The sequence below is a fragment of the Ambystoma mexicanum genome, chromosome 6q, assembly GCF_040938575.1.
Source record: "Ambystoma mexicanum isolate Mex_15411 chromosome 6q, UKY_AmexF1_1, whole genome shotgun sequence".
In the NCBI taxonomy this organism is placed as follows: Eukaryota; Metazoa; Chordata; class Amphibia; order Caudata; family Ambystomatidae; genus Ambystoma; species Ambystoma mexicanum.
Window position 1 is genome coordinate 1,646,282,438 of NC_090937.1, and position 12,144 is coordinate 1,646,294,581.

At 46.2% G+C, this 12,144-nt stretch overlaps 1 protein-coding gene across 1 annotated transcript in view; it reads right to left on the minus strand.

The window, feature by feature from the left end:
• LOC138516970 (rho-related BTB domain-containing protein 2-like) overlaps positions 1 to 12,144 on the minus strand; it is a 601,113-nt gene that overhangs the window by 63,716 nt on the left and 525,253 nt on the right. Inside the window, exon 7 of the mRNA XM_069632455.1 lies at positions 9,647 to 9,797. Within this exon, the coding sequence (XP_069488556.1) occupies positions 9,647 to 9,797 (151 nt within the window). The remainder of the gene's footprint in view (positions 1 to 9,646; positions 9,798 to 12,144) is intronic.

Sequence of the window (12,144 nt, forward strand, 5' to 3'; positions counted from 1 at the left end):
GTCAATGGTGAAGCCTAAGGAATTTGCTGAGTGAGAGTTGTGCATCATATCCTTCTATGTGCATATCACTGAGTCCTTGTTAAAGCAGTTATTTTTTAGTGGGCGGACAAATGAGGACGAATTCAGTGTTGGATGGGTTTAGTTTGAGGTAGACAGCTGACATCCAGGACTGGATGATGGCTAGGTAATTGCAGAGACAAATTATGTCCTGTGCACGATTTACTCTAATGTTCAACAGTATCGTCCGCATATTGTTGGATGGCTACATGGGGATCTTCGAAGAGCGTGCCCAAAGGCTCCATGTAAAGGTTGAAAAGGATTGGTGAGAGGATGGAGCCTTGGGGGACTCCGCAGGCGACTTGGAGTCAGTTAGAAGCAAGAGTTCATCTGGACATCCTGGTGTCTGCCTGAGAGGCAGGAGATAAACCAATTCAGGACAGTGCCAGAGAATCCCATCCTGTCAGCAAGGAGGGAGGGAAGGATGTAGTGGTCGACAGTGTTGAATGCAGCCGAGTGGTCAATGAGGATAGAAGGCATGAGTCACCCTTATCTATGATTTGGAGGGCCTCATCCACCACCTGGATGGTGGCTGTCTCTATGCTACACTTCGGGTGGAACCCTGACAGATAGTCATTTAGATACGTTCGGTTCTGGCGAGTAGTTGTGTAGTAACTACATTTCCCAAGTTTTTGTCAATAAACGGGAGGTTTGTAAGGGCCATTATTTGGCCAGGTCGCCTGGAGTTAGGGTTGTTTTTTTTCCACAGAGGTTGTATAAGACCGGTTTTGAGGGAATGATCCTTCTGCGAGAGAGGCATTGATGATGCTGAGGAGCGCATTGAGCACAGGACCCATCATGGAAATTGGAATGTGGGAGAGCCAGCAGGAGGCACAGATTCTGCAGTGGAACAGGCTATCTGGGATATTTCAGTAGGTTACAAAGATGACAACTAGAGAATTTGGAGTCTGCATGCATATCACACTGGTACTGCACACTAGGTTCACGCAAACCAACGAAACCTAGAGATACTAGCAAAGATGCCCTTCTCAAAATATTGTAGGGGCTGTGGTAGGTCAGAAGAAGGAGACCTCATCACTAGTGGCATTGGAGCCATCCGTTTCATTTACCCTTCTCAAAATATTGTAGGGACTGTGGTAGGTCAGAAGAAGGAGACCTCGTCACTGGTGGCATTGGAGCCATCAGTTTCATTTAAATAATAAAGGAAAGGCCTAATGCTATGGTGTTTGCTCTACCAAATATAAATCTAACTAGGGTGCTTGTTTTCCTTGAAAGTGCCCTAAGTAATAAACTGTCCTCTGCAGCAAACTACCCTATTCTGTCCCTACCACTGTTCAAGAAGGTTCGTAGAAAGGAAAGAGGTCCAGGAGAATGAATCCCTTCTCCTGGGCAGGTTTTTGTAGCCTCAACAAGCCTTTCCTGGGATGGATTCGGATGAAGATATTTTGAACAAGTTTGTTGAATTCTACAAAGGGGCTCTTGTCCCTCTGGAGCTTTCCCTTCCGACTACTAGCACAGTTCCTTGTTCAAGCCCAAGCTTTCATAGCCAATGACCCTGGGTCTTGGCTATTCTCCAAACTGTTAAATGTCTCTCTGTTCCTTGTCAACTTACGATGTACTGGATATCCTCCCTTGTACTGTGGGTTTCGTTTCAGACAATTTGTCCAGTATCTGTGGACGATTGGTCACTGTCCACTTCTCTCTCTCAGCTTTTCATATAATTTATACCTCGCACCACTGTTCTCTTGATATCTTCCTTTTTCTTCCCAACAATGGCCGGCACTGGGATGACTTTGGTCACTCCTTTGGTAGCCTTTGTTATCTTTACACCATTCACTGGTACGAGTACGATTTGTCCCCATGGTCTTCTTTATTCTCCTTCCAATATTCACATGCACTTGTACTGGGATGAGAATGAGGAGTCTAGATGCTCTTATCACTTCCTTTCAAATCTTCATAACAACGGGGACAAGTATACATAATCCTGATACAATGTCCTAGTCCCCTCCCGGATCTCTTGCTGCACCAGTTACCTTCTGTCTTGTAGGTGAGCATCGCCAGGTCTTCCTGGGGTCCAGGACTCCTCCTTGCCGACACGTAGCTCCTGCGTCTCCCGCTTTCCTTGCCTCTGCAGTCTGGTCCTCGGTGCAGTTTATGTACCAGCCAGTCCACCCTTCCAGGGTCACGCCACCACCTTGAGCTTTGCTTGCTCTGTGGAGGTCTGCATCCTGCCTTCCCTCTGCTTGACTCGTCAGGCTGCTCCAGACGCCATCCCAACTGTGGTACTTCCAACTTCTTTGAAGTTCCCTGGCTTTCTGAATGTCCTGCTCAAGTCTTTCTTTCCTTTTATCTACAGTCAGCGGGATCCTCCCCAGCGTGCACTCAGTCCCTTTTCTGTTTCCTTGGAGCACTCTTTACTCCTCGCCACATCATCTTCGTCTCAGTATGGTTTGCTGTCAACTGTAATTGTACACATAGAACAAGTCAAAAGGCCTACATTTGTGTTTTCAGCCAACAGAAGGCACAGCACAGCTTTACTTTACTACTTAATTCTACTATGATTGTAAATTCAGACTCCTTACCTGAGCCTAACAGGCTTCAGAAGCCACATGATGAACCTTCATGAGCTAAGCCACAAAGAGAGGGAACATATTCCCACCACTGCAGCTTCTCATTTATGGTGGGAACCCACATTTATACCCATGTTTCCACCCTTCCAAGAATTACTCCCACCCAGTCCTTGTACACTGGTCAACTGCTCCGAAGCAGCAATAGCCAAGCCAAGACTTGTGTCCACCCCATTCCCCTAATACACCAGACATGTGGGCACCACTGACACCACTTTCTTACAGCAAGCAGCTTCGAAATAGGATGCACTCATCTGCAGGCTTCGTTTTTAGTTCTTAAACTAACATTTTTCGGCAATAAAATAAATATTGTATGTTTCTTTGGTATGTTGGGCGACCATAGAGACACTCCAATGAGATATATATTTAAGTTGTATTGGATTTGAGAAAACATCAGGCCATTAAGTGTGCATCAGTGTCTTGACCTGTACAACTCTTACAACTAACAACCAGGCCACCAATCCATCAAAGATCCAAAGAACCCCATACTACCCTCCCCACAAGAATACAATCCATTCAAGGATTCTTCCACCCATCACGTACCTTTTTGAAATGTATAGGGGCATCCCCGGGATCCATACACAGGCCAAGGAGATTTATGAAGCATTTGTGTCTTAATATTGCAGTTGGACACTATCATTTTACTTCCATTTTCACTCATGGTCCTTGTCATTTTTGTCAACATCCTGTACGTGTGTGCATGTGTGTATCTCGGCCCATATTAGTAAGCGCTTGTACTGGTGGAATTGCAGTGCTGCACAGTATCTGCACTAGGGCAAAAACTCAATCCCTTCATTGCAGGTTCGCACCGTGGTGATGTTTGCCCTTGTGCTAGTACAGAATAAAATGTACACTACAGCAAACATTCTGATGCAAAAAGATACTGAAATAATATGTTTTTTGCACCAAGTAAATGTTTGCACTTCTACAAATACCATGCACAACAGCACTTGCACCAGACTAGAGGTTCTGTGCAATAGACCCTGGAGCCTAGCAGCACACCTTGAAGCTGTTTCAGACCAGTCCAATCAAAGCCTTACTCCAGAGAGCAGGCATATACCTACATGGCCCTCTCAGGTTAATGCTCGAGAGCAGCAGAGCATGTGCACGCGCTATCAAGAAGACCATAGGAGAAAATCCATACACATGCACCTTACCGGCCAATACTTGAGGGTAGGGCCTAGTCGCACTCATTGCTAAGACAGAGTTCTTCTTTTTGGGGATTCTAAGGCCACTTTCTAGGACCTTCAAACTTTTTTTTGCTCCACTGCCGTGCCTCAATTTTCTTGGATCGATGACTTATTCCTGGTGCCCTGACTGCTCCGAAGTGCAGGTCTGGGCTGAATGGCATTCCTATTGGCCAACTAGAATGGTTGCCCTCCTGATTCCTTCCCTCCTAAACCTTCTAGTGAATGGTTGACTCGCTTTGGCCAGCCACTTTTCACAGTGGCTCTTGAGGCTTTGTCTAGTCCAAGCTCTCTCTTGTCCAAGGTTCTTGGATGAAGCAGGCGGGCAAAACTGCTGATCCACCCCACCCCCACTGCAGCCCCCAGCCGTATTCTGCAGTTTCAAACCCTTATCTGGTCATACTGGCTGGATAGTGTGTTTTGGGCATAATCTAGTTTTATTTTTAATGTAAGAAATCTAAGCTGGGCATCCTGCGCCATTGAAACAAGCATTCATTGTTTGTACCATTTCCAAGGTATTTTCATGCACTGCCCGCTAATTGCTGGTCTCATGCCTTGCTGTAGGTAACTTCTGCCTTCTGGAACAAAGTTGAGGGCCTAACAGCCCACCTCACGTACTCCTGGGACCGTCCAGCTTGCCTCCCAAGCCATCCTCACTGTGAAACTTTTTACTGTGCCACCCGTCCTTTCTTCGCAGAGCTGCTGGACTCTTCTTCACAGAGTCCCTCGTCTTTTCCTTACTGGCTCGAGGGGGTCCACATTGGGAAGGCCCATTATACTTCCCTTTGGTCGCCTGGGTCATCAGCATTATTAGGGTTTTATTGAACACGGAAGAAGCTACGGCAAGCAATGGAGCGCTTCAAATGTCACAGGTCGGAGGTTCAATTCCCTTGGCACTGGATCCTGTACACCACACCTAGGAATAAGCCTGTACTTATCCAGTTTGTTTTGCCTTGTGGGGCTTTTTTCACCAAAACTACCACCTTGAGTACTTTGAGCCAGAGTTGAGATTCTCTGAATTTCTCATTGACTAACATTAGTTTCTTCCCGCTTGCTGCATCTTCTGCCGGGGCATCTCATTCTCCCGCTTTGCTGCATCTTCTGCTGGGGCATCTGGTTCTCCCGCTTTGCTACATCTTCTGCCAGGGCATCTGGTTCTCCTGCTTTGCAGCATCTTCTGCCGGGGCATCTGGTTCTCCCGCTTTGCTGCATCTTCTGCCAGGGCATCTGGTTCTCCGCTTTGCTGCATCTTCTGCTGGGGCATCTGGTTCTCCCGCTTTGCTGCATCTTCTGCTGGGGCATCTTGTTCTCCCGCTTTGCTGCATCTTCTGCTGGGACATCTGTTTCTCCCGCTTGCTGCATCTTCTGCCGGGGCATCTGGTTCTCCCGCTTTGCTGCATCTTCTGCTAGGGCATCTGGTTCTCCGCTTTGCTGCATCTTCTGCTGGGGCATCTGGTTCTCCCGCTTTGCTGCATCTTCTGCTGGGGCATCTTGTTCTCCCGCTTTGCTGCATCTTCTGCTGGGACATCTGTTTCTCCCGCTTGCTGCATCTTCTGCCGGGGCATCTGGTTCTCCCGCTTTGCTGCATCTTCTGCCGGGGCATCTGGTTCTCCGCTTTGCTGCATCTTCTGCCAGGGCATCTGGTTCTCCCGCTTTGCTGCATCTTCTGCTGGGGCATCGTTTTCTCCCACTTGCTGCATCTTCTGCTGGGGCATCTGGTTATCCCGCTTTGCTGCATCTTCTGCTGGGGCATCTGGTTCTTTAACTTTTGGGCACTATGTACATATTTTTCCTGCAAGTGAATTACACTTCTTTCTAAAGAGTATTCTGATGGTCAGGTTGCTTCTGGCTGTGTGTACAATTGGCTTTCCAGCAACATTGTGATGTGTGCATTTGTACTATTTTATATTACATAATACTATGCCCCTGAGAGCAGAATTAATGTGGAATAATCGTGTTAGCATTAGGGTACTTTATGACTTTTTGTGGTGTGGTAAAAAGTCTGGTTCTCTTTTCACCTCTCATCTATATGTCTTATTGTTACTATTATAATGGTATTTATTGAGGGTGGACTTGGCATCGAGAAGCAATGGAGCGCTTTGCAGAGGTGTACAACAACACAGATGTATTCTGTGCTTACTACCAGCTACAGGGCCAGCTATATATAGCCAGAGTGGGTGCTGTCTTTAGGACACTTTAGTATGTGTTGTACAGACAATAGGAATGTTGTGTTGTTGGACTGTCTGGTTCCCTTTTACGTACCCACCTGTCACTATATATTTATTAATTAATCTTTTCAAACATGCTTAATACCGGAGACCAGTCTCTAGGCGCAGGACGGGATTCAAACTGGTGTGCTTCCAAGACAAACACGGAACCCCTAATCTATCCTCCTGACCCTATATGGTGTGTGCCCATCTGTGACAGTAGACCCATATTAAAGTATATTAGAGTCCTAAAAGATTTTACTGTTTTTATACATATACTTTATATTTTTAATACTGGTTATATGTGCCCACGTACTCCATATGTTAACATAATAAATGTATATATTGTCAGTAGATCACTGTGGTGTGTGGCTCCTGCTACCCCTTCCTGAGAGGGAAGCTTTGTCGCGCTCTTCTCTTTTCGGCGGAGTGCGTTAGCCACCACTTCTTAGGGTTAGAGGTTGCACACAAACGGTCAACTCTGACTTTCCAGTGCTTGGTGGTGGGACACTTTGGTGTTGAAACGATCATTCTTGGTTGGGACCATTTTCCAGGCCGTTTCATGCCACTGCCTGCCTGTTGCTGTCTCGCACACTTTCCAGTGCTTGAAGGAGAAACACTGCAGAATATCCCCGCATATTTGTAACTTTCTGTGCTTGAAAGTGTAAATGCACACACTTGCAAAAAGATATTTGTAAGGGCTTCGATGCAGAGCAGCAATACCCAAACCAAGTCAATCATACCCACTAACGCTTGCAGGTACAACCTACCAATGCATCTGTAATTTACCTTTCAGTTCCTAACAGACAGCATACAGCAAAACCGACCCAATCAAAGGTAACCTACTAGGCAATGCTTGCTGGCAGAACAGCGCTAGACTCTAGAAACTCAACCACCTTTACTTAGACAGCACCTGCACATTTAAGTGTAAATCAGTTACCGACAGCACACAGCAGAACGTACACTACACGCTATTTATTATATATATATATATATATATATATATATATATATATACATATACACACTGTGACGAATTGAGGGAATTCCTCCCTTCTCCATGAGGCTAGGAAGGGGAGCCCGCTACGCAATACCCTCCCCTAAGGGTAGAGGCAAGCAGGACCTCACCTGGAGAGGCATACCCTCTGGGACAAGGATTCCCGATCTCTCAGGAGGAACTCCCTAAAAGGCCCTTCAAGTTGATGCCAGTATGTTTGCCTGATGACAGAATCTCCTGAGAACAAGTTGAAAAGTTTGATTGCCATCCTGAAACAGAAAATGTCCTAACAAAATTCCATTTTACTGGGACGAAGAAGAGGTCATATGGAGGCAGAGAGCACCAAGCAGAGACAGAGAAGAAGGAATGGCTTCTTACGCAGGGGAAGCCCTCCAGCTATGTCATCCCAGAGAGGGGAGGAGTCTGGGGAATCAAAAACATAGCCCGGGAGGTGCAAAGGGAGAGAGACGCTGACTACAAGCAGCAAAGACGAGACATGCAGCGTCCTGCAGTTAAGCAGAGCCGTGGGCTGTCAGAAGTGCTACAGTCGGTAGCAAACGACCCAACAGGAACAAAATCAGACACACACAGTCCTAAAGAGACCAGAGAGAGTAAAGCACTGAATAGTGGCGTGACTACTGGGGCTCCGTTGTGAACCAGGAGTCCAACTAACAATGCCAAGACCATCTCCACACTGTGGGTTCGGGAAGAGTGGAAACCCGAAGTACCAAATCGCCCAACCGGATGAAGCAAGGAGAGAGAGAGACTGATGCAGATTGGTGAGACTCCAGTAACAGAGGAAAGGAAGGCGATCCCGAGATCGTGCAGAACCCAGTAACGTTAACCCCACCACAGAAGGGAACTGGGATAATGGGACACCCGGGGGAAGGGAATGTGAATCATTACTGGAATGCTCCTACTCATCCCAGTCATGAGAATAAAGATATAATAAGAGTGAGCGAAAGTTATCATTGGACTGCTCCTACTCGTCACAATCACAAGACCAAAACCATAAGAAGAGTGAATGAAAAACATTACTGAATGTTCATACTCTTCCCAGTCACAAGAGTAGAAACAGAAGAGTGAAATAAAATCATTACTGAATGTTCATACTCGTCCCAGTCACGAGAGTGGAAACAGATGAGTGGATGAAAATCATTACGAGATTACTCCTACTCTTCCTAATCATGAGAGTAAAGATAAAAGAAGAGTACATGAAAATCATTACTGGACTGCTCCTACTCCTCGCAGTCCTGAGAACAAACGCATAATAAGGGTAAATTAAAATTATTTGAACGCTCTTGATTATCACAGTTAAGAGAAAGAAAATATACCAAGAGACTCTGAGAGTCAGTCATACAAGAGAAATAGGAATCTGAAAGCTGTATATTGGAAATATTTAATGGCATATAAATCAGACCAATACGGTCCAAAAGATGGATAATAGTACATACAAGAGAAAGGGGAATTTGAAAGACAAATATACTGGCAAGTATCTAACGGTATATCAATCAGACCAAGAAGGTCCAGAAGACCGACAAGAGTCGGTCATACAAGAGAAATGGGATAAGAAAACTAACTTTGGGAAAGTGCCCCATAGACTTGAGAATGGAAGGTCAAGGCAACTAAACTATTAAGAGATATTATAAGGGAACAGTAACTGTTGGCAAAGTAGCCAGGGGAAAGAGAGAAGGATCAATCATTAGAAGGAAAACAAGGAAAAAAGCACAAAGTGAACACTACAACATGAAATGTAGGCACTGATGAGAGTGACTACAAGAGATTATTTGAGTTTATTGAAGAGTGATTGAAAGTTAAGTCAGAAAACCTCATGAGAAGGGAGGCCTTCTCCTATAAGTTGTTAGAAATAGTGGTAGCGTCCAATAGGTCAGAGTTTGCCAGTGGAAGGTACTTCATTCATAGACATTCACTGATGACTGACTAGCACCGTAGCTAGTTTTGTTAGGTAGGGATGACTCGTAGAAGCGGGAAAGACAGGTTTTACCTTATCGGAGTGGAATGTGTAATCAAGAGCCGGTGTCCTCCTTCTGACCTACCACAATACACAAACACCTACGAGTGGCCGATTAAGTGGAGTCCAGACTATGAGCTTGTTTCAGAAGGTAGATTTTTAGATGCAAAAGTTGACAAGGTTGGCACTGAGGCACTAGTGTAAGGGAGGAGAAGGGAGTTTCATAGGCATGTGTGTGAAGAGTGTCTCCTTCCTCCCCACCTGTGATTGTATGTCACCTGAACAGAGAGAAAGACAATATTGAGGGAGACTTAGACCTTTGGTTGGTGCACGGCCATGTGGAGCTTTGTGCACTAGGCAGACCGTTAAGTGATGCAAGTGATCTGTAAGCAGTCCAGCAGTATCTAAGTGGTTTGAGTACATCATACCTCAAGAACAAAGCCAGCAGCAACATCTTTTAGTGCCTGCAGGCATGCAGATGTACCCTACATGAAACCTAGCTGGCTGCGCTTCCAAGGAGATCCATTCCATGCACTGGCCACTCTCTGATTAGCGCTTACAGACAGCATCTACCAGCACATATGTCCCTCACCAGCCAGTGCTTGCTAGCAGAACATATCCATGAGCATGTCACTCACCAGTCAGCGCTTGCAGCCGTGGGAGGCAGAGGCGGTTGGTCAGTATTAGAAGCTCCATAGCGTCCAGACCTGCAGCTGGAGTGAAGAGTCCCAGGTACAGGTACTCCAGAACAGCACGCAAGCAGGAGCAGCTGGTGCCAGGGAGTGAGACCTGTGGAACGAGAGACAGGCGCTGAATGTTTGAAGCACCATCCTACTATCAATTCAATGGAATCAATGCTTTGCTTGACAGAGCTGTGCAACCTGAAAGGAAAGACCAGCACGAGGCTCCTTATTTAGTTCCTCTGTTTACCAAAGAGTGGATCAAGAACCACTGTACTTCTGATCTGCAAAACCCTTTCTCTGCAACGTTGGAGAGCTAGAATACTATAATGAGTTCAGACGGATCAAAAGTGGAGCTCAGTGACATTAAGTTCATGCCCAGGTCTTTGCTGCAGATAGAGTTACCCTCTATCTACACTTTCATATAGTGCATCGCTTAAGCCTCCCCAGAGAAGCGTTTGCTGTGTGGCTACAGAACACTGATAAAGCGTTCAGCATGGATTACGGCTATTTGGTTTAACAGAGCATCATGGCACACTCAACAAAAAGCAGCTAATTCCTTGCTTTGGGGAAAAAAGATGAACATGCTAATTTGCACTAGGAGGATGGGGGGTGGGGGTCGAGAGATCGAGTTGAACTAGAAATCCGACAGAGGCCAGCAGTGGGCAGCTGCATAGGTCTTGCTTAACACCCAATAATCTAATAAAGATATATACAAATCAAGATATTTAGGCGTTTAGGTTGCAGTGATTTGTTCAACCATAGAGTAGCTAGAATGGAATCCAGTATGGTTGGAGGGGAGACGTGTGGAAGTAGTTTGCTCACATTGACTTTTGTCTACCCTCCATAATTTGCTCACACCTCTCTTGCCTCCTCCGTTTCTCCTAATGACTTTGCTCAATACTTTGCCTCTAAAATCAATCAAATTCGTGACACTCACACCCATCCTCTCTCCCCCTCCCTGATCTTCCTTATGTCCACCACCTCTCCCCTACCTCTTATTCGCTCAACTAAATCTCCCCTACCTCTCCTATTGAATTAAAACCCATCCTTCGTGCACTCCATCAACCCTTTTTCTCCCCAAATAGCCAAAGACTTGGGGGCTCATTAAGAGTTTGCCGAAATCCTGGCGGGATACCATGAAACTGTCCCTACCGTCTCAGCCGCCCGATATCCCGGTATTACGGGTGACAGAGACGGCAGTAAGTTTCCATTCTATGGAGTCCTATAGGACTCCATGGGATGGTATTGCCAGAATCACCAGCACCCGCACTGGTGATTCTGTTGTTTATGTGCTGGTAGGGGCCTGAACTACTGGCAGATCAGGCTTGCCGGTAGATCAATACCCCCGGAATTACTGCCTTTTTTTTCAGCATTTCTTCTGGGCAAGGAAAGTCACAATGACCCCCTTAGTCTCCATCACTTGCCCGTATCTCTATCTCGCTCCACTGTACTCTTCCCTGCCTCCTTCACATCTGTGACTGTCTTACACCTATTGAAGAAACCCTCTGCAAACCAAACATCCCAGAAAACTATCACCCAGTTTCTCCCTTTCCCCATTATTCAAAAGTCACTGAGTGAGTGGTCTTCGACTGGATCACCAAGAACCTGAAGGATAATGGCCTTGGAGATCCACTTCAATCTGGCTTCCGTAGTAAACCCTTCACCGATACTGCACTCATGCATGTCTCCAACTTTCTCTCTAATGCTCACCACTCCAAACTCTCTTCTATGCTCATTCTTTTGGACCTTTCAACCCCCCTCCCCACCTAGGATGTTCGTCCCTCCTTCCCTCACTATGAGGAGGGGACGGGAGTGGGAAGGAAGGTTGAGCCTCTGCTTAACTCTTTCCTCCCACCCCTCTTACTATCCTCCTCAACTAGAGGCTATGGGTAACCCTCGTCTTGATCTCTAGCTGAAACCACTACAAGATGATGTACCTGTGCTGTCATATTAGGCGACTGTGATCTTTGCCTCTCCCGTGTGAGCAAGGACCATCTGAAAAAACGTGTCTCAGCTATCTCCATCAACTCACTACTCAACCTGCATAACATTGCTCCTCACACCCAAGGCAACGTTCACATTCTCATGCATATCTTCCACCCTGCTATCCTCCGACTCTGACCACTAATTTGTTTACTTCATCTTGGATAACCGTTCACTCTACCTCTCTCATCTATCATGAAACAAGCTCAAGCCCGACTACATGTCCCCTACCTCAACAAGTCAAATCTTGCTCAAAGCTTTCTTTCTCTGAGCAAACAACCTCAAACTTGCCTTCATCTACCTCAACTCTGCACCATCCTCTGCATTAATTACCACCACCCACCTTGCTCATCTACCCTCTCCAGCCTGCTTCTTCAACCACGAACCTCCCCAGACATCCAACTGCCGAGGACAACCATGCGCCACTACTTACGCCACTGGGCCAAATAGTGATCTCTTTAATCCTTTAG